Genomic DNA, 21,425 nt, shown 5'->3' on the forward strand with positions numbered 1-21,425 from the left:
CAGTATATCTTCATTAATGATTAAAAAAATCATCATCCTCCTCTTTAAGTTTTCTTGAATTAATTGGGATATGGGAGGGTATCGTCAGTATATCTTCATTAATGATTAAAAAAAATCATCATCCTCCTCTTTAAGTTTTCTTGAATTAATTGGGATAGGGGAGGGTATCGTCAGTATATCTTCATTAGTGATTCAAAAAATCATCATCCTCCTATTTAAGTTTTCTTGAAATAATGGGGATAGGGGAGGGTATCGTCAGTATATCTTCATTAATGATTAAAAAAATCATCATCCTCCTCTTTAAGTTTTCTTGAATTAATTGGGATAGGGGAGCGCATCGTCAGTATATCTTCATTAGTTATTCAAAAAAATCATCATCCTCCTCTTTAAGTTTTCTTGAATTAATTGGGATAGGGGAGGGCATCGTCAGTATATCTTCATTAGCGATTCAAGAAATCATCATCCTCCTATTTAAGTTTTCTTGAAATAATGGGGACAGGGGAGGGTATCGTCAGTATATCTTCATTATCGATTCAAGAAATCATCATCCTCCTCTTTAAGTTTTATTGAATTAATTGGGATAGGGGAGGGGATCGTCAGTATATATTAGTTAATGATTAAAAAAAATCATCATCCTCCTCTTTAAGTTTTCTTGAATTAATTGGGATAGGGGAGGGTATCGTCAGTATATCTTCATTAATGATTCAAAAAAATCATCATCCTCCTCTTTATGTTTTCTTGAATTAATTGGGATAGGGGAGCGCATCGTGATCTTAATTAATGAATCAAAAAAATCATCCTCCTCCTAGTTAAGTTTTCTTGAAATCATGGTGATAGGGGAGGGTATCTTAATTATATATTAATTAATTATTAAAAAAAATCATACTAATAATATTTCAGTTTTCTTGAATTTATGGGTAAAGGGGAGCGCATCGTCAGTCTATCTTAAGTATAGATTAAATAAATCATCCTACTCCTCTTTAAGTTTTCTTTAAATAATGGGAATAGGGGAGCGATTCGTCATTATATCTTCATTAGAGATACAATAAATCATCATCCTCCTCCTTAAGTTTCCTTGAAATAATGGGGAAAGGGGAGGGGATCGTCAGTATATCTTCATTAATGATTAAAAAAAATCATCATCCTCCTATTTAGGTTTTCTTGAAATAATTGGGATATGGGAGGGTATCGTCAGTATATCTTCATTAATGATTCAAAAAAATCATCACCCTCGCCTTTAAGTTTTCTTGAATTAATTGGGATAGGGGAGGGCATCGTCAGTATATCTTCATTAGTGATTCAAAAAATCATCATCCTCCTATTTAAGTTTTCTTAAAATAATGGGGATAGGGGAGGGTATCGTCAGAATATCTTCATTAATGATTAAAAAAATCATCATCCTCCTCTTTAAGTTTTCTTGAATTACTTGGGATAGGGGAGCGCATCGTCAGTATATCTTCATTAGAGATACAAGAAATCATTATCCTCCTATTTAAGTTTTCTTGAAATAATTGGGATAGGGGAGGGTATCGTCAGTATATCTTCGTTAATGATTCAAAAAAAACATCATCCTCCTCTTAAGTTTTCTTGAATTAATTGGGATAGGGGAGGGCATCATCAGTATATCTTCATTAGTGATTCAAAAAATCATCATCCTCCTATTTAAGTTTTCTTGAAATAATGGGGACAGGTGAGCGCATCGTCAGTATATCTTCATTAGAGAATCAAGAAATCATCATCCTCCTCTTCAGGTTTTCTTAAAATAATGGGAACAGTGGAGCGCATCGTCAGTATATCTTCATTAGCGATTCAAGAAATCATCATACTCCTATTTAAGTTTCATTGAAATAATGGGGATAGGGGAGGGTATCGTCAGTATATCTTCATTAGTGATTCAAAAAAATCATCATCCTCCTCTTTAAGTTTTCTCGAATTAATTGGGATAGGGGAGGGCATCGTCAGTATATCTTCATTAGCGATTCAAGAAATCATCCTCCTCCTATTTAAGTTTTCTTGAAATAATGGGGACAGGGGAGCGCATCGTCAGTAAATCTTCATTAGCGATTCAATAAATCATCATCCTCCTCTTTAAGTTTTAGTGAATTAATGGTGAAATGGGAGGGTATAGTCATTATATATTAATTAAGTATTAAAAAAATCATCATCCTCCTATTTAGGTTTTCTTGAAATAATGGGGACATGGGAGGGCATCGTCAGTATATCTTCATTAGTGATTCAAGAAATCATCCTCCTCTTCAGGTTTTATTAAATTTATTTGGACAATGGAGCGGAACGTCAGTATATCTTCATTAGCGATTCAAAAAATCATTATCCTCCTATTTCAGTTTACTTGAAATAAGGGGGATAGGGGAGCGTCTCGTCAGAATATCTTCGTTAGTGATTCAAAAAAATCATCATCCTCCTCTTTAGTTTTTCTTGAAATAATGGGGATAGGGGAGGGTATCGTCAGTATATCTTCATTAGTGATTAAAAAAATCATCATCCTCCTATTTAAGTTTCCTTGAAATAATGGGGACACCTGAGGGCATCGTCAGTATTTCTTCATTAGTGATTCAAAAAAAATCATCGTCCTCCTCTTTCAGTTTTCTTGAATTACCGTCACCTCAGGGGCGCCAAATTAAGTTTTTAAACTTTTCAGGGGTGCCAATTGATATAAAAATATTGGTATAATGATATATATATATATATATATATATATATATATATATATATATATATATATATATATATATATATATATATATATATATATATATATATATATATATATATATATATATATATATATATATATATATATATTTATTAATGTTAATATAAAGATTCCAAAGATATAAAGAGGATTATTGGGGGGTGGAGGATGTCTGTTATTTTTAAGTAAGATACAAGCAAGATAACTTAAATAAAAAGTACCCAGAAATTTGAGGGAATTTTGGATCTGGAGGAAGAACCTTAGTTGCCTCTTTGTTTCTTTTTCTTTTGCTGCTTTTTAATCCAATAATCTGATACAAGTTTTTGATTCTTTCCTTTTTTATCTTGGAAACCCGAATAAAAATCTCCACTCCTCTTTATACCTCAAGCACTAGAATACAGACAACTTCATATTTCACAATATTTTGAAGGGAAATATGTCCTTCAGGCTCAGCTTCAAGTTAAAACTTATCTTTGTGGGACTGATTCATATTTAACTTGTTCAGTATTAATATGCTCAGTTATATTTTAAAGTTTTAAATTAATTTTGATTGTTTGCTTAAAAAAAGGTTCATTTGGTTTTGTCGTCAACGCACTTGATAGACTCTGAACTTCGTCCGTACTTACGATATTTGCTCACTACTTACTTGCAGTGTTGTCATGTGAGGTGTTTTTGCACCATTTGGGCATTTTTTTTTCTTTTATATTTTCGGCTACGCGTTGAGCTCCTCTAATTAGTTCATTTTTGAATTCACTATTCAGCTTTGGCGCATTTTCGCTTTTATGATTTTGTATCTTGTATTGGATATCTGTCAGGGACGTACGCAGGGGGGGGGCCTCCAGGCCCGGGCTCCCCCGAAATCTCACGATTTTTTTTCATTTTCCCATAATTTTCTGATTTTTCTCACAGAATAATGGGTTTGAAGGATTTGCCCCCCCCCCGAAACAAATTGCCCCCCCCCCCGCGAAACAAATTCCTGTGTACGTGCCTGATATCTGTTAACACTGCTTATTTCTGCCTGGTTAAAAACATAAAATGATTACAGGTCTCCCTGGTGCTAGGATGTGGCAAGTGGCCTTCTACCACTAGTTGGGGTGAGGATTTCGAGACATGACGGTGTCAAAACAAGCCAATAATTCCGGGCTTGGTTTGACTGGCCTTAGATAGGATTTTCTCTAGCCCCTGTGATGTTTTTTCCAGTAACGCGTTGGTTGCTAGTGGACGTTTTGTGACAAATGTACTGTAATGTTTTCTTAGAATAAGGATTGACACCCACTGAGTATTTGGCTAAAGCTTTAGTTAATTAACTAAATAATTAATAATTAATTAACCCCCATAAAGGATTAACATCGTTGAAGGAATGTGAATTATTATTCAGTGAATGCTTGATCAACACGACAAAGGATTAAAACCCATATGTGTTAATCCTTGAAATTATTTTTTTTAGTCGACGCCATACATTTTTGTCGGTAAACTTCGTTTTGACGGTTTTTAGACAGAGTTATATCTAAACTCCGTGCTTATTTTCCCAGTTCGGTGGTGGATTTTAGTGTAGTGTTTTTCGGAGCAAAGGGATTAAAAAATTTCCTTAGAATAATGACGAACACCCATTGACACCCATTGAACGCTTCATCAACGCCCATCAAGGACCTACAAAAGTAAGGATTTGAACCCATTGAAAACATGATCAACGCATATACCATCGCCCATAAAGGATTTACGCCCATAAAAGAGGATTAATCCGAATTGAATTTTTAGTTAACATCCCCAAAGGATTAACACCGTTAAAGGAACACGAATTAATGTTTAGTGCATGCTTAATCAATATCAACCCGTAGGTGTTAATCCTTGATTCGAAGTTTTCGAGCCAATGCCGTCAACGATGTCGGAAAGAGCCAGGATTTTGTCTATTTTCATTGACATTTTTAACATGGCGTTTTCCGTTGCGTTTTGTTTCAGCAGCGGAGTGATTTCTAGTGGAGGGTTTTTGTGACAAAGGGACTATATTAGTCCACTAACAATTAACATCCATAGAGGATCAATCCCTAGAAGAATAAGGATTTGCACCCATTGAAAATATAATCAGCACTTATGAAAGATTTACATCCATAAATAAATAAGGATTAGTATCATTTTAACGCTTAACTAACACCCATAAAAAATCCATTTTGGTTATCTGCACGCTAAAAAGAACTTTAACTACATAAGGAAAAGCAAGAAATTCCTCAAAAAAATTTTGCATGATAGATAGCCGATCAGTATCAAAATTAGTTATTGTGTCTCAGTATGCTTATAGAATTAATGCATTTGGTAATTAGACCACTCATTTCAACTTAAATGATTCCTTAGCTTTCTATTGAATTTTTATTTGATATGGACAAAAAATGTCTTATTTTAATAAAATAAATAATAGATATATATAAAAATACATATAAGCTTTAAACGTCATTATTAAGTATTTCTATTTGTTTTTCTAACCTTATATAACCGCTGCCTATTTGTTTTTCTAACCCTTTTCTATTTGTTTTTCTAACCCTTTCATAACCTTATATAACCGCTGCCATTTATTAGCCTTCTATAATTAGTGCATTTATAATTTTTCAAACTAAAAAAAAATTGCATAATAAATGGTAGATCAAAATCAAAATTATTTATTGTGTCTTAGTACGTTTATAGAACTAACGGATTTGGCAATGTTGCTACTCATTTCAAATTGACTCCTTAGTTATTTAATGAAATTTGTATTTTGATCTTGACAAAAATTGTCCTTGCTTTAAATATAATTATTAAGCACTTCTATTCATTGTTCAGCATTGTTCTTTCATAACCTCTTATATCCATTGACCTCTATTAGCCTTTTATGATCATTGCACTTTTATTGTCAACTCTGGTATGATTCCAAAGGCCGTACGCAGGGGGGGGCTAGGGGTTTGACCCCCATCCCCAGAAATGTTTATCTGACTCGTTAAAACGTAACAAAAATGAATTTAAACAAATTTTTGACGTGTTTTATAAGTTTTTTTGTACCCCCCTCCCCCCCCCCGAAGAAAAATCCTGGACATGGCCCTGATGACGCCCATTAAATCGTATTTAAATGACCGAATTTGACTTCAAATTATTCTTTATATTTATTTTACCAATAGGTAGAAAAGATACGTTATAGACGCTGCATTAAAAGCGTATGCTCACACGTGCGTGCGTACACGTTAAAGGTGCATCCATTTTCGTCTTTGAGCGTGCACTATTGAAGAGACAGGCGTTTTACATGCGTACATAGCACTGGTCATGCTCTGGTTAGCTGATGGAGGAAACCTTTAGGCAATAGCATTAAAAATAAGTAAAATAATAAAAATAATAAAAAATAAATAAAAAAAGCAGCTTTGTTTCAGGCTTCACAGCCATCTGAAACTGTTTCACTGATGAGGCTATTCTGTCAAAGCTGTCTGATTATTTTATTTTATTTATTTATTTATTTTTTTTTTTTTCATTGAAGGTTCAACAGATACATCAAACCTTATTGATTAACTTTTTGATGTACGAGGGGTCTATCGGACAATTATGATCTGCCAGGAACAAGACCTTATCCATAATAAGGATAATAATCCATAGACCTTATCCTCTTTTTTCTCCTTTCCTGTCTTTTTGAATCTTTTCTTCTTTTTCCTTTCCTTTCCTTCAATCAAATTTTTTTCCAGGCCTTTGATGATGCAGAAATGAAAATTTATAACTGGAATGGGGGTATTCATTTTGCCAATGCTGATTCTTACTCCAAAGAGTTTTATAAACTACTCAGGACTACTAAATATTCATCAGTAAGTAGTAATCTATTTAACATACTTTGTTTTGTTTTTCATATATTTACATTCTTTTCTTATTTGCTATTTCCTTTATCATTATGTATTGGAACTTTATTTATTGTTAACTTTACAAGTTTATGTTAATAGGTATATTTTGCCAATAAATTATAATCAATAATTTATTTACCATTCATTTTTTTATATTTATTAGCTGCTTTATAGCCGTCTAGGGCTAAACGGAAAGCAGGTTGTCCGTGGTTGGGGTGGGAGGATGTCACAAAGAAATATTTAAAGGAAATGGGAACTTCCTGGGAGGGTGTAAAGAGGTTATGAATAGATTGGGCTGGAGCAGGAGCGTGCGTAGCTGTGTTGGCCTCAGGCGGTTTGGTCCTGAGGTGAGTTGTTAGTAGTAGTAGCAGTATATGTTATTTACGTATTCATATTATTTCACAAACTAGTCAAACTCAATTGATATTCATAAGTAAATACAAATCTTTTGAGTATAATTTACTTTGAATATTTTTCTTTTATTTAAACACTTTAATGGGAAAAGCCCGTTTTCTTCCTAAGGCTGTAAATTTGTTTTTTGTGTTCTTTAGATAGATTAGAATTATTATTAATATAATGTTAGAAAGTATGCAGAAATGGGAGGGGCAGTATGGGTAATGGTAGGGGCAAAAAATAATATTTCCATCTTTGTTTAAAGGACCAAGGACATTAAAAGTTAATAAATATTTTTTCCTCCTGGACCCATCTTAAGTCTATTATAAATAAAAAAAAACAAGTTTTTTTTAACTGAAACTAAGGAGCGACGTTAAAACCTAAAACGAACAAAAATTATTCCGTATATGAAAGGGGCTGTCCGCTCCTTAACGCCTCGCTCTTTACGCTAAAGTTTTTTATTGTTAAAAAAAATAGAGTTGTGAGAAAGTCACACTTTAGCATAAAGAGCAAGGCGTTGAGGAGGGGACTCTAAAAACTGTTTGATACCTGAAACCCGCAATTTTCTAAGATTATCCTTTTTCTTTTCTGAAGTTTTTTGGACAGCATCACATTTTAGTCAGTGTTGTCACGTTGAACTGCGAAAATAAATCAGAAGAACTGATTAGTTACGATTGACAACGCTTTTGTTACCTACAAATTCAAATGTTAACAAGCTTTTGATTATCAAAAACAACTCTTACCTTCAACAGAAAGCTGCCCCTTCTTAAGGTGTTTGATGTAACAAGTTCTACCTTATTTTGGCTGAATTTTCCTCAACGTTATCGAAAATTACAGAACTTCATAATAGAGGTTTTTTTTATTAAAAATTGATTTCCCGAGTTTTCCATATTTTTTTAAGATATATATGGCTGTGTAAATTTCCACTTAACCAAAGTCAAGAGTAAGCATTAATTTTCACTATCCTTGGTATTTTCTGGGGGGGGGGGGTCTGGAGTGTCAAAAAATCTCAAGATGCAAAAATGACGAATGTCAAATTTTTTAAGTTGTGGGTTTTTAACCCAATCTTGACGATTGGGGGATATTCTACCCTTTTTTATGAAGATTATACTGTTTTTTTATGAAGACACAAAAAATATATCTTGAGACATTGATGTAATATATTCCAGCGTACCGTATATGCCGTCTAATTCCGGGACACCGTGACACCGTTTAATGACGCCGTAAAACCGTCTAATGACACCGTGACACCGTGACAATTTAATTTCGTTTACTCAGTTGCACTAAAACTCATATTTATGTCATTACTCTGTGTCGAAACAGACTTGAAATGAAAGTGGCAAGCTTTACACTAAATAAATTAACATTAATTGTTCCCAGGCAAAGTTTGAATAATCATAGCTTATCCTATATTTTTTTTTTTAATTTACATCTAATGTTTCAGCAGCTCAGTGCCTGTGAAAGAGATTTTCTAACACCTAAAAGCCCCCCCCCCCGTAAATGGTATTTTGGCAAGTCACATTTGACGGACAACGGTATTAAGAAACCTTCATTTTTGGGTATTTAATAACGCAAAAATCAAACAGTTCGTGGTAACAAACTGTATAAATAAGCCACCTTATCCTAATAGTAACTGAAACTCTAAAAACGGAATTTTGTAGAGAATGGATACATAAAAAGAATTAGCTTTTCAATCTGATTCCAAGTATATAAGATTCATTAAGTTTAGTTTTACCCGTCAAAGGCTACAAGCTTGAGAAAATTTGCCAGATTTTCTATAAAGGGGGAAACAACCCCTAAAAGCCATAGAATCTCAATCGAAATTGCACCATCGGATTCAGCGTATCATAGAACACCACTGTTAGGATTTCAACCTCCCATCAGCAAAAATATGGGATTTTGCATTCTTTGTCAGAAGAAAGATCAGGGATGCGTGTCAATTTCTTTTTTTGTTTGTTTTCCCCAGGGGTGATCGTATCCAATCAGTAATCCTAGATGATTGGGAGAGGGGTCACTTGATCGGAAATCCGAAGTTCTAGTGTCCTTTTTCAGTGACCAAAAATTTTCAAACTTTTTAAGTGACCCCACCCCTTTTTTCCCAAAGTTTTCCTATGAAAATTTTTAGATAGTCATATTATTCAGCATAGTCGAAAGATTTAATAACTATGTCTTTGAGGATTTCTTGACCGCTCAAAGTCCCCAGGGGAAGGGCTGTAAGCTATGAACTTTTCCCCGTTGTTTACATATAGTATTGATTATTGGGAAAGTTACAGACATTTTTTTTTGGGGGGGGGGGGACTAAAAGTTCAAACGAACATAAATTATTACGTATATGAGAGGGGTTGCCCCCTCCTCTATACCTCGTCGTTTTAAGTTTTAATGTTGTTACTTAGTTTAAGTTGAACAAACCTGTTTTTTTTTCATGAAAAATTTACGCAAATTTGCCACAAAATGAAATAATAAGGTAAAATAACTCATATTGCTAAAGAACGAAAGAAACATTTTAAGAAGATAAGTCTAACCATGTAAAGAAGAAAATCACATGATCAAATTCTTGATCGGAAATTAAGTCATTATTTTGCTGAACAAAATCGACCATTATAATTTTTCTATTATAAGTTCGTGAACAAACTGTTCGAAAAATCAAATAACCACAAACCTTGTGACAGCGTAGTGGATAAGGCCTATCCTCTCTCGAGTCACTGGGTCGATCCCGCGCGTCACAAGGAATATTCTGTAATTATACTCATGTCTAATTTTTTTTCTGTTTGAATCATTTTCTAATATTTGCTTCTATCCTGGGTCAAGACAATTTTGTTATGTAAATAAATAAATTAATATTTTTATCCGCCACAACGTTATTTTTTATTTTGTGATTTTACATTTGGCCGGACATGTTAAACTTAATTTTGCCTAAAAGGCACAAGTCTTTTTTTTTACAAAAATGGGAAAACAGGGATTTTTATATATAGGGGTTTATTATTATTATTTAGATGTGTAATTGTGGGCTTGCTATTATGGAAAAAGGATGGTGTATTATTATGTACGGGGGGGGGGGGCTTAAACCTGGAAAAGTGCAACTTTAAGCACAAATTTTCTAACTTTCCATTTGCCAATGAATAAATATAGAAGTAGGTTAAATCTTCGAAATTGCAGTGTTAGGTATAAGTATGTCAACCTTAACTGGGTATATCTTAAGATAGATAAAGGTTTAGGGAGGATTTATAGTTGTCGAGCTGTCAATTCAACCCCAGTAATAAAGACTTTAGTTTACCTAAAACTGAATATGCCATGAAATCCCTCACCCCCAGTGGACAGCTGCTCCCGCGGAAAAATCCCCCATTGAGAATTTTTCCAACAGAAAATCCCCCCCCTATGAAATAAAGCTCCATACAATCCCAATCCCGTTTAAAATTTTCTCTGGAAATCTCCACATGTTAAATTTTGCAGCATAGAAGATCACAATGTGCTTACCTGCATAAAGGGGAGAGGGGTATTCCCCAACAAAAATAAAATATTTTTCCGAAGATTTCCCCTTACAAAACATGGAAATTATAAAACTAAAATTTATTTTGAAATTTTGGCCGCTTCCCCCGAAAAATATTTAAAAGGGGCATCTTTTCAGAGATGGTTATGATTCTAATAAAATTCTTGGTCATGCATGGTTGAAGGAGGCAAGTTTCGTCACATTTAAGAGACCCCTGAATTTGAATTTAAAATATGAACAGATGCTAAATAAAAAACAACTTATTTTAGAAAGGAATGTAAAAAGCAAAGTTAAATATTTAATAGAAATATTAGAAAGGGGCAACTTGGTCTTTCTAAATATTTGGACCAGAGTTCTTATTGGTAAAAGCGAATGTAATTGAATTTGCAATTTTTTCTCGAAGTTTTGTGAAGAAAAAACTTTTTTTTCATATTGTTCTGGTGTGGATAATGAAAAATGTAAAAAAGGAATGGATAACGTAAAAAATTATTATGTCAAATTGGATAATCCTTGTTTGAAGTTTTTATTTTTATATAGTTACACAAATAATTATATAGTTATTATTTAATTATTATATAGTTAAAAAGCTATGCAAATATACAGTTATACAAATATGTAGTTATATAGTTATACAAATAATATATTTTTTTAATTTGGATCCCAACTTTTATTACAAAAAAAAACAAAAAAAAAACACGCTGAAGCATCAAATATTTAATCGGATAGAAAAACATGCTTGAACTTGCAGAAAATTTGTACATGTCTTTCATTTCATTTTTTATTTAATCAAACATTTCGTGGTAATAAACTATAAGTAAGGAGCAACTTAGCCTAATAGTAACCGAAACTCATTAGTTTATTGTTACCCATCAAATACTTCATTTGAAATACAGTATTTGCACATCAAATACTTCATCTGAAAACATGCTGGAATTTGTAGAAAATTTGTACATGTTATGTATATCTTTCATTTCCCTTTTTTATTTAATCAAACACTTCGTGGTAACGAACTATATTTAACTTCGAGCAATTTAGTCTAATAGTAACCGAAACTCATTAAGTTAAATGTTACCCATCAAAGGCCACAAGCGTGAGAAAATCTGCCAGATTTTCAGAAAAGGGGAAAACCCCCTCTAAAAGTCAAAGAATCTTACTGGAAATGGTACAATCAGATCCAGCGTATCAGAGAACCGTTCTGTAGAGGTTTCAAGCTGCTTCCATCAGCAAGAGTGTGGGATTTTGTATTCTTTGCCAGAAGAAAGATCACAGATGTGTGTTATTTATTGTTTTTTTTTCTTTTTTCTTGATTTTTTACCAATGATCCTCGAAGATCGGGAGAGAGCTCACTTGATCGAAATTCAAAAGTTCTAGTGCCCTTTATGAGTGATCAAAAATATCGGAGGGTAGCTAGCCTCCCTCCCGTGCCCATTTTCTTCCCAAAACGGGCCGATCGAAATTTCGGGATAGCCATTTTGTTCAGCATAGTCTAATGATCTAATAACTATGTCTTTGAGGATGACTTGACCCCCTAAAGCCGCGAGGGGAGGGACTGCAAGCTACGAAATTTGCCCATTGTTTATATACAGTATGTGCTATTGTGAGATATACAGGCATTTTTTGGAAGGGGGGGGGATTTTCTTTGGTGAAGATGTATTTTCTAAGTTGAAACTTTTTGGTTGGGAGGGAAATTTTTGTGGTGAATCTTCCAGAGGAAATTTTAAACAGGGGGTAATTTACCAGAATTCATGTTAAAATTCGTTTTAATTGTATTACTTTCTCTTTAGCGACCCCATTTTATATGTGGGGATGTTCTGGGTGAATTATCCGGGAGGAAGTTTTCAGTGGGGTTGGAATTCCCTGGGATATTTGTCCGTCGGGGGGGGGGATTATCCTCGGGAGAAATTCTCCATTGAAGAATTATCACCGGGAGAAATGTTCCATGGGGATATTATCACCGGGAAAGATTCACCATGGGGAATTTTGCGCTGGGAAAACTTTCCATTGGAGGGGGAGGGAATCTCCGGGAAAAATTTTCCGCATATGAATTATTTCCACCATGACCTAAAAAACGATAAAAATTAAAAAAAAACAAGTCTTTTTTCTGCTGAAAGTATGCTAAGGAGAAATTTTTCTGGCAGAATTTCCGGGGGGAGGGGGGTATTTTCAGTAAAGATAGAAATATCCGGGGGAAATTTTGCATCAGCAATTATGGAGGAGTATCAGTGGTATGTTACGTAGTGGGGGGTACAAATGCCTAATGTATAAAAAATTATATCTTTACACTAACATTTTTCAATTTTTTGTTAGCATTCAAGTAAATATAGACAAAGGTCTGGAGAGGGAGAAAGCATAAATTAATCTCTGTCATCTCTTCAGTTGGATTAAGCCTGAATATAAATATTGATCAATATTAGCACCCTTCTTATTGCAGAGTTTGTTTGACAAAAAATCTTACTTTCAATTTTCTAAGGGGACAGAATTAGGAGAGGTTGGAGGGGGTCAACTGTGTCACCAAAAACTTTAGATAATTTGGATGTGAACAATTACTGCCAGGAGATTTTTTCGGAGCTTGAGAGGGTAATATCTCATTTTTCTATTTATATATAATGTTTGGTGGCATCTTGTTTCCCAAAGTCACTGCCCTCTACTGGTGTTCATAGGGGGTTTCCTCAAAAACTACATTTGGAAGCAAAAATACATTCAAATACATACCCACCTATGGCAGTTCACGAAAATTTAGAGGAGGGGATTTTTTTTTTTAATCCAAGGGGCAGTGGCCAAATTTGACACTATTCAATGAAGATATAAAAAAAGACATACGGTTTAATTAAGGTGTTTACAATAAATTAAAAAGTTGTAGGGTGGGAAAAATAAATTAGGGAGCTGGTTGTTAGCGCGCTAGGCTTGAAATCCTGAGGACGGGGGTTCGAGTCCTGGTGTTGCTGGATATTTTGTTTGGAATGGGAGTCAGCAACCTGACTGTGTAAGCTCAGCCTGATTCGACCCCGCTCTAAATGGGTATCTGGAGAAATCTAGGGGGGGAACACGGGAAGCATGGGATGATTTGCCACCAACCATGCACTGCACTCACGGCCGAAGGCAGAGAATCAGGAGATTGGTACCTGCGCAGAGCAGACCATTGGTAAACATGCGACACAAATTTTATGGTCCATCACTTCAAATATTGTCGTTCTGTTTATCAGCACTTAAGTTGGAGAGTGGGGAGGGGGATTACGCGATCAGTAACTATCGTATAGGTCTGCTAGTCAGCCTGGTTCGTTGCATTGTTTCGTTTTGACATTTGCGCTGCACAGCATCCAACTCTCAAAACACTTCTTCTTCCCAATTTATTTTCATTCTCTCAAGCATAGCCAGGGGGGGGGTCTTGGGAATTATTTATAACTATCCTGAATGATTCCATTTTTTGGAGACATTCTCAAACATTGCTATCTAATCTTGTTATTTTACCTTGAGAAAATAAAATCCGTATTAAAATTGTTAACTAATCATTTTCTTTGATTTATGATGCTGGAAAACGGCTCTATCTAATAGTTCGTGGCAACAAACTGTAAGTAATGAGTGATGCGGCTCAATAGTAACTGAAACTCTAAAAAACAGAATCGGATATCAATCTGCATATCAAAAGAATCGACTTATTATTCTGATTACAGAGTAATAAGATTCATTAAGTTTTTATTTATAACTATCCTGAATGATTCCATTTTTTGGAGACATTCTCAAACATTAAGATAAGATAAGATTTATTCTTCATTAAATACACATACAATATTACATTTTATTAATCCCTCAAAGGCTCATTGGCCTGTACAAAGAGGGACGACATATGAATTACATACTCAGAGATAAAAAACAAAAGAAAATTTAAAATGATCACTTACTCACATATGAAGGAGAAGAAAAGAAAATATAGATAAAATGGAAACTTTAGAAAAAATTAAATAAATAAACTAAATTTATTAATTATATTAAATAGACTCAAAAAGAAAAATAATAATAAAAAAAAAAAATAATAAAATAAAATAAATTATTATTACTATAACCGAATTCCAATCGTCGAAACACAATTATGTGTATTGTCAGGTAGAACCAACATCATAATAGCTGTTACGATAATATTCATAGCTCTTATCCAAGATATTAAAATATCATAACTTAAGCCATGTACAGCCCTTTTAAGCTTGTATTTAAAACTATATAAATTACAGTTCAATCAGCTCTGCTTATTTCTGAGCTTAGGTAGCAAAATTGACGTTTATGGGTTATTTCAGTCATAAGGCTTATAATTATTGGACTGTAATAAAATGGTGCGAAAGCAATAAAATTTAACCCGTCTTCATGAATGCTACTCCTTAGTGAACTATACAAGTTTCAGCAATAAATATTGATAGTCATACCTGAGGTCTGGGAGTCATAGCGCAGAGAAGACCACCATAAAACATAACTAAACATTCAGGGGACATCAACTCCACAAAAAAAAAAAAAAAAAAAAATATATTATTCAGTTTGATTATTAACTAAATGTTCCTTAATAATCCTCTTGAAATTGCCAAACGAATGGCATTTCTGTACTGAAGAAGGCAGGGAGTTCCAAACCTGATGACGAGCGATGAGGGGATTGAAATCTGACCGCACAGTGGGAGTAGGAGGAATGCAGATATTATGTGACGAACGAAGGTTATATGGAGCTGAATCCGAAATAAACTGAGGAGTTTTTCGAAGAGATTTTGGAAGATTGCCATGAAGCTGATGAAAAACAAAAGAAGCACAAGAAAGAATGTAGATAGACTGTAGATTTAGAAGCGGTCTTGGTTAATAACGGTTGGTGTCAATAACCAGACGCGGTTTTTTATCATACATGACAGAACGCGACCGCAGTGTACAAGGAAAAGTAGACATCCATACTATGGGGCAATAAGAGACATATGACTGGACAAGGCAGAAAAAAAGAAGCTTCAGAAGAGATCCAGGAAAGGTGTGTTTGAGTTTTCGAATGACACCCAAACTCCGTGAGACCTTAACCCTAATCATGGCTATATGGTGTCTAAACGAAAGGTTCTCATCAAGCAGGATACCAAGAAACCGGACCAACCGATTCTTTGGTCTACACAAGGAGCCTTGTGACACCTGAAGCTGTGTCAGCTGAGGGAAAGCAACACCAATTCGAGAAAAAATAAGAAAATGTGACTTGGTAACATTCAAGGCCAAGTAATTCACCTCAAACCATGAAACTACTCTCTCAAATATTGCCACCAGATTAGACCTGACATCACATTCCGTCCTTCCTAAGGTCCCAAAAGTGCGGTCGTCAGCAAAAGCAACGAGGCGATGTTCATTAGAAGTAGCATTGGGACACGAAGGACCATTCGGATGACAAATATAGTTGCATACTAGAGGACTGGTGTTCTTGATTGCTGAAATCAGATGATTGAAGTAAATCAGTAATAAAACGGGGCCAAGAACAGATCCCTGGGGGACGCCAAATTCTAATTGAGAAGGGCCTCGGAAAAGCGGATCAATCGAAATAAGTCTAACAGAAAGATATGATTCAAACCAAGAGAAAACATTTGATCTTATACCAATATGCGATAATTTCCAAAGAAGAATCTGATGAGTCAAAGAATTCAAAGCTTTACGAACATCCAAAAATAAAGCTGCCGGGATAAGACCAAAATCTATTGCCGAATGAATGAAATTCAAGAGAGATGCACACGCATGCTCTGTAGAGTGATTCGCTTGGAATCCAAACTGTAAATCGTGAAAAAGTTTTTGACATCCAGAAAACTAAGAAGCCTAGATAGCATAGCCCTCTCAAAAATTTTTCTGAAAACAGATAAAAGAGAAATTGGCCTATAATTTGCAGGATCACTCCGGGATCCACCTTTATACAGCACTATAACCTTAGCTCGCTTGAGGGATTCAGGGAAAATTCCTTTCACGAAAGACATATTGACAAGCTTAGTCATAGTGACAGAATAGCAGGAAGAACGGTATGGATAATCCTTGTACGAATTCTGTCTGGCCCTGAAGACGATGAACCTTTAAGTGCATTTACGATCCGAGCTACCTCAAACTCAGAAACAGGGTTCAAGACCATTGACTTTAAACATGGGGGTCCAAGATAGGTTCTGAAATCGCAACGAGAAGTTCTAGAGCTCACAGATGAAGCAGTCGTTTTTATGATATTATCAAAATAAGAAGTAATCTCTAGCTGAATAATCTATTCTCCTTGGACAATTTTACCGCCAACAATCAACGTTATTGGAACTTAAGTCGGAGGGGGAGTAGGTTTAAGTACAGAATTAATAATTTTCCATGTCTTCCCAACATCCTTTCCACACTCAGAAAATTTCCTGTGATAATACTGAGATTTGGCCTTCCGACACAGAGAATTAAATATATTCCTATAGGCCTTGAACCGCTGATGATGAGAAGCAGATGACGAAGCCTTGTATAGTTTCCACAGATAGTTTTTCCTTTTCCAGCTTTTATGGAGACCTGGAGTCATCCACGGATTCAGCAGTACTATCCTTTTCGAGGTATGAGGCTTTGGATTCCGGTGGCAAACTTCTAGGATACCATCTTTTACTGAATCATAAAAGAAATCAAAGAGCGGTTAAAATCCGATTCAGAATCCAAACTATCCCATGGCTGATCAGTCAAACGAGATTTAAGTAGACTGATCTCACTGACACCAAAACGGAAAAATGGGAGATTAGATGGCGAAGCTTTACGCTGCGATCGATTAGCAGTCCTATATCGTGAAATAGCAGGGAAATGATCAGAAATATTACTAATCATCACCGAATTATCTAAGACATCTAGTGACGAAAAAATATTATCAATAAGTGATGCATGCATCTCAGTAACTCGGGTTGGTATACAAACTGAAGGTTAGAGTTCCCGCAGAAAGCATCATTGACAAAAAATCTGCAGCCGAAGCAGAATTTTGATCCAGCAGGTTAAGGTTGAAATCCCCCATTAGGTTTAGTTCGCAGGGATGCTTTTGGACTAAGTCCAAAACCTCTTTCAGAATTTTCATAAACGAAGGAATAGATCCACTAGGGGATTTGTAAACCAAACCGACTACTAAATCCTTACAACCTGACTTAATCTCAATAAAAAGGAATTCAAAGTTTCCTTCCTCATTTCTACTCAAATCACTTCGGAAATTATATACAAGATGATTGGCAATATACAGGGCAAGGCTACCTTTCGCCATCTGTTTCCGGTTCATCCTCTCCATCCTAAATCTTTGGATATCTAAAAGCATATCCTTTGTTGATCCAGGAAAGTTTCACATAAACCAATAACATCCGGAGTTCCACCACTGATGATCCGTTTCAGCTCATCAAAAGAGGAACAAAGGTCCCTGAATGTTTAGGTGAAGCACAGAGAAAATACCATCTTGTTTAGAAGAGGCAGAACCACTTAATTGCGAAACATATTTACTTTCAATAACCGATTTAGGATCATTATAATTCCTATTTCTACTTCCAACTGAATTATTAATTATACTTTCTATATCTAAAGGATTATTTTGTAACTCAACAAAACGTTCCCTCAAAGAGTTGACATCACCATGGTCACCAAAAGAATTAATCATTTTACTTACGGTGGATGGTAGATCCGCTCCGCGACCAAACTCCCCAGACCAAAGGTTAACGACATAAATAAATAAATAAAATCACAATAATCATACCAATAAGTAAGATACATATACATTTTATGTTATTGAACAAATTAATAATTTCAGATAAATTTAGTGACTTTCTTAAATCATTAATCATACTACTCAGTTCCTGAAATAAAAAAAAATAAAAAATATATAACGCTAAAGCTCCACTGCATAAATGTACCCATGAGGCCAATACAAGTAAAATCATTTTCAAGATAACAAAGGATTAAAATCCCAAACTGACGCAATGACTTGTGAGAACAGGCATGTAACAAAAAAGAATAATTATTGAAATCCATAAATTTCATTGAAGTTAATTGGAACGAAAGTAAATCATTAGACAGATACGCACAAAGAAAAAAAATAAGCAAAAGATAAATAAAATACGCTGAATATATGAATGAAAAGATACTAAACATATCTAAAAAGAACACAAAAAAACACACAAAAAAAAAACTTAATCTTAAACACAGTCGGCTAGAGTATGAATTTTTTTAGTGACACTTTCACCGTTAGGCCTTGTCAAAATTTTCCCACGATCAGTCCAAACATTTCTATGACCAAATCTGTCCTTAGCGGCATAAAGGATCTCACGTTGCCTCTTTGTCAATGCTTCCGATAGGAAAATTCCACTTGAAGCTAACCTAGCTTTTGCTTTGAAGACTTTCTTCGCTATATCACTATTCACAAATTTAACTAAAACAGGAGGGACTTTGTCATTTAGAGATGCATCGGTTAAAGCAGGGCATATTTTGAATCTGTAGATATTCCTAATTTGGGCAACATTAATTTCAGTCAGGTTCATTTTGGTTATGAAAACTTGCAGAATTGTTGATTGGAGGTCAGATCCGGACTGTTGCTTAACACCATGCAAAATTAGCGAATCAAGCAGCACTTCTTGTTCGAATGAATCTAGTTTCATCTCAATTTTCATGATTTTCTCTTCTTGATTTATAATTTGGTTGCGAAGGGTTTTCAGCGATTGTTCAATTTTTTCAAATTTTGGTTGATAATCAAGAGTAATCGCGTCATATATTTGACAAATAATGTCGTGGGATGACTGGCGGAAGGAATCAGCATCCGAAAACTTTTCATTAACCTTCTTAGTTATATTTTGCAGTAAATCTCGCTTAGTTTTTTCCAGGTCAAGTTCCGTAGAAGTGATTTTATCCATCAACGAAGCATATTCTCCTGTATTAGATTCCTTAATTGTTAATGCATTAAATGTATTGGAAAGGGATTTATAAATATCGGGTGAAATTTAATTCCTCAAATGCAGCCTTTACACCTGCAGTCTGTTTTGTTGAAGTTCGGCTAACGCTTGGATTATATTCTGCCAAGTTGGCTTCAACAAGTCTGTATTCGTCATGTGTCCCATAGCAAAATACCAAATATGATGGCTTTCCTTTGCTATCCTTGGACACCTTTAGTATCTTTACTGGCCAATGAGGATAATTTTTGAAGTAACGCGATATCAAACTCTTTAAATGCAGGCATTTTCTATTAAGGAGAGGACAAAAGTAAAAAAAACTTATCTTTATCTAAGTAAAGAACCTTAAGGAAAAATTTAGCTGGAGAAATGCTCCATAGATGCAACAATATATATCCAAAATAATCTATAAAATCCACTAATATCAGTCTATTTCAATACCAATTAGTTTGGCACCAAAGGTGAACCTAATCTTGAATCTAATCATTGGTGAATGTAATCATTGCTATCTAATCTTGTTATTTTACCTTGAGAAAATAAAATCCGTATTAAAATTGTTAACTAATCATTTTCTTTGATTTATGATGCTGGAAAACGGCTCTATCTAATAGTTCGTGGCAACAAACTGTAAGTAATGAGTGATGCGGCTCAATAGTAACTGAAACTCTAAAAAACGGAATCGGATATCAATAGGCATATCAAAAGAATCAACTTATTATTCTGATTACAGAGTAATAAGATTCATTAAGTTTACTTAATTAATCTATCCTGAGAAAATTTACTAGCCTGAGAAAATTTGCCTGATTTTTGAAAAAGAGGGGGAATACACCTTAAAAATCAGAGAATCTTGATGAAAATTGAATAATCAGATTCAGCCTATCAGAGAACCCTACTGTAGATGTTTCAAGCTCTCATCGGCAAAAATGGAATTTTGCTTCTTTTTTTTGCCAGAAACACGTAACACCCAGAACACCCAATAATGAACACAGAGCCAGAAACGCGGAACACAGAAACACCCAATAGAAACACGGATGTGTTTCTATTGGAGGGGAGGGTCCAAGGGTAATCGTATCGAATAAATGGTCCTAGAAGATCGGTAGAGGGCTAATTTGAACGGAAACTAAAAGTTATAGTGTCCTTTTTAAGTGACTGAAAAATTAGAGGGCACCTAGTCCCCTGCTACGCCCCTTTTCCCCCAAAGTTGCCCGATCAAAATTTTGAGATAGCCATTTTGTTCAACATAGTTGAAATATCCAATAACTATGTCTTTGGGGGTAACATGAACCCCAGAGCCCCTGGGAAAAGGTCTGTAAGTCATGAAATTTGACCGTTGTTCACGTACAGTATTTATTATTGGGAAGTATACAGACATTTTTGGAGGGGGAGTTTTTCGCTGGTGGTGGGTTTCTACGGGGAGGAAAGTTTCCAAGGGGTGAACTTCCCAAGGGAAATTTTACACTGGGGGGATTTGACAGAATTCCTGTACGAAATTCTTTTTGTTTGTCTGACTTTCTTTTTATCGACTCAATTTTGCATGTGGAGATGTTCCGGGGCAAATTTTCAGTGGTTTTGGAATTGTCTGGGGAATTTTCAATGGGGCAGGGGGATTTTCCGCGGGATTAATTCTCCATGGGATAATTGTCTGCAGGAGAAGTTTTCCATGGAAGAATTCTCAGCGTAAGCAACTTCCCAATGAGGGGAGGGGTATCCCGGAAATCATTTCCATGAAGGGGGTATTTTTGGAGTAATTGGAAAAATGATTAGAAATTGAAGTCTTTCAAATTAAAGTATGCCAAGAAGAATTTTTAAGGTGGAATCATTTGAAAGAATTCTTATGGGAGGGGGATTTTCAGCGACGATGGAATTGTCCGGAGGGAATTTCACGTGGGAGGAGCTTCTGTGTAGGAACTTCCTGTAAGGGTAGGAAATTTTTCATGGAGGGGGGCCAGATTTACTGCCATTATTTGAAAAAATAAAATTATATTGAAAAAAAACAAGTTATTTCAACTAAAAGTAATGAGCAACATCAAAACTCAAAACGAACATAAATTATTCCGTATATGAGATGGTTGCTGCTCCTC

At 34.9% G+C, this 21,425-nt stretch overlaps 1 protein-coding gene across 3 annotated transcripts in view; it reads left to right on the plus strand.

Moving 5' to 3' along the window:
* Prestin (solute carrier family 26 member prestin) overlaps window positions 1–21,425 on the plus strand; it is a 145,144-nt gene that overhangs the window by 117,368 nt on the left and 6,351 nt on the right. For all 3 annotated transcript variants that reach the window (XM_089106284.1, XM_089106285.1, XM_089106286.1), the window contains exon 10: window positions 6,409–6,525. In XM_089106284.1, coding sequence (XP_088962410.1) covers window positions 6,409–6,525 — 117 coding nt within the window. The remainder of the gene's footprint in view (window positions 1–6,408; window positions 6,526–21,425) is intronic.

This window comes from Artemia sp. Qi Xiang Cuo, chromosome 20 (assembly GCF_049724085.1).
Source record: "Artemia sp. Qi Xiang Cuo chromosome 20, ASM4972408v1, whole genome shotgun sequence".
Taxonomy (NCBI): domain Eukaryota; kingdom Metazoa; phylum Arthropoda; class Branchiopoda; order Anostraca; family Artemiidae; genus Artemia; species Artemia sp. Qi Xiang Cuo.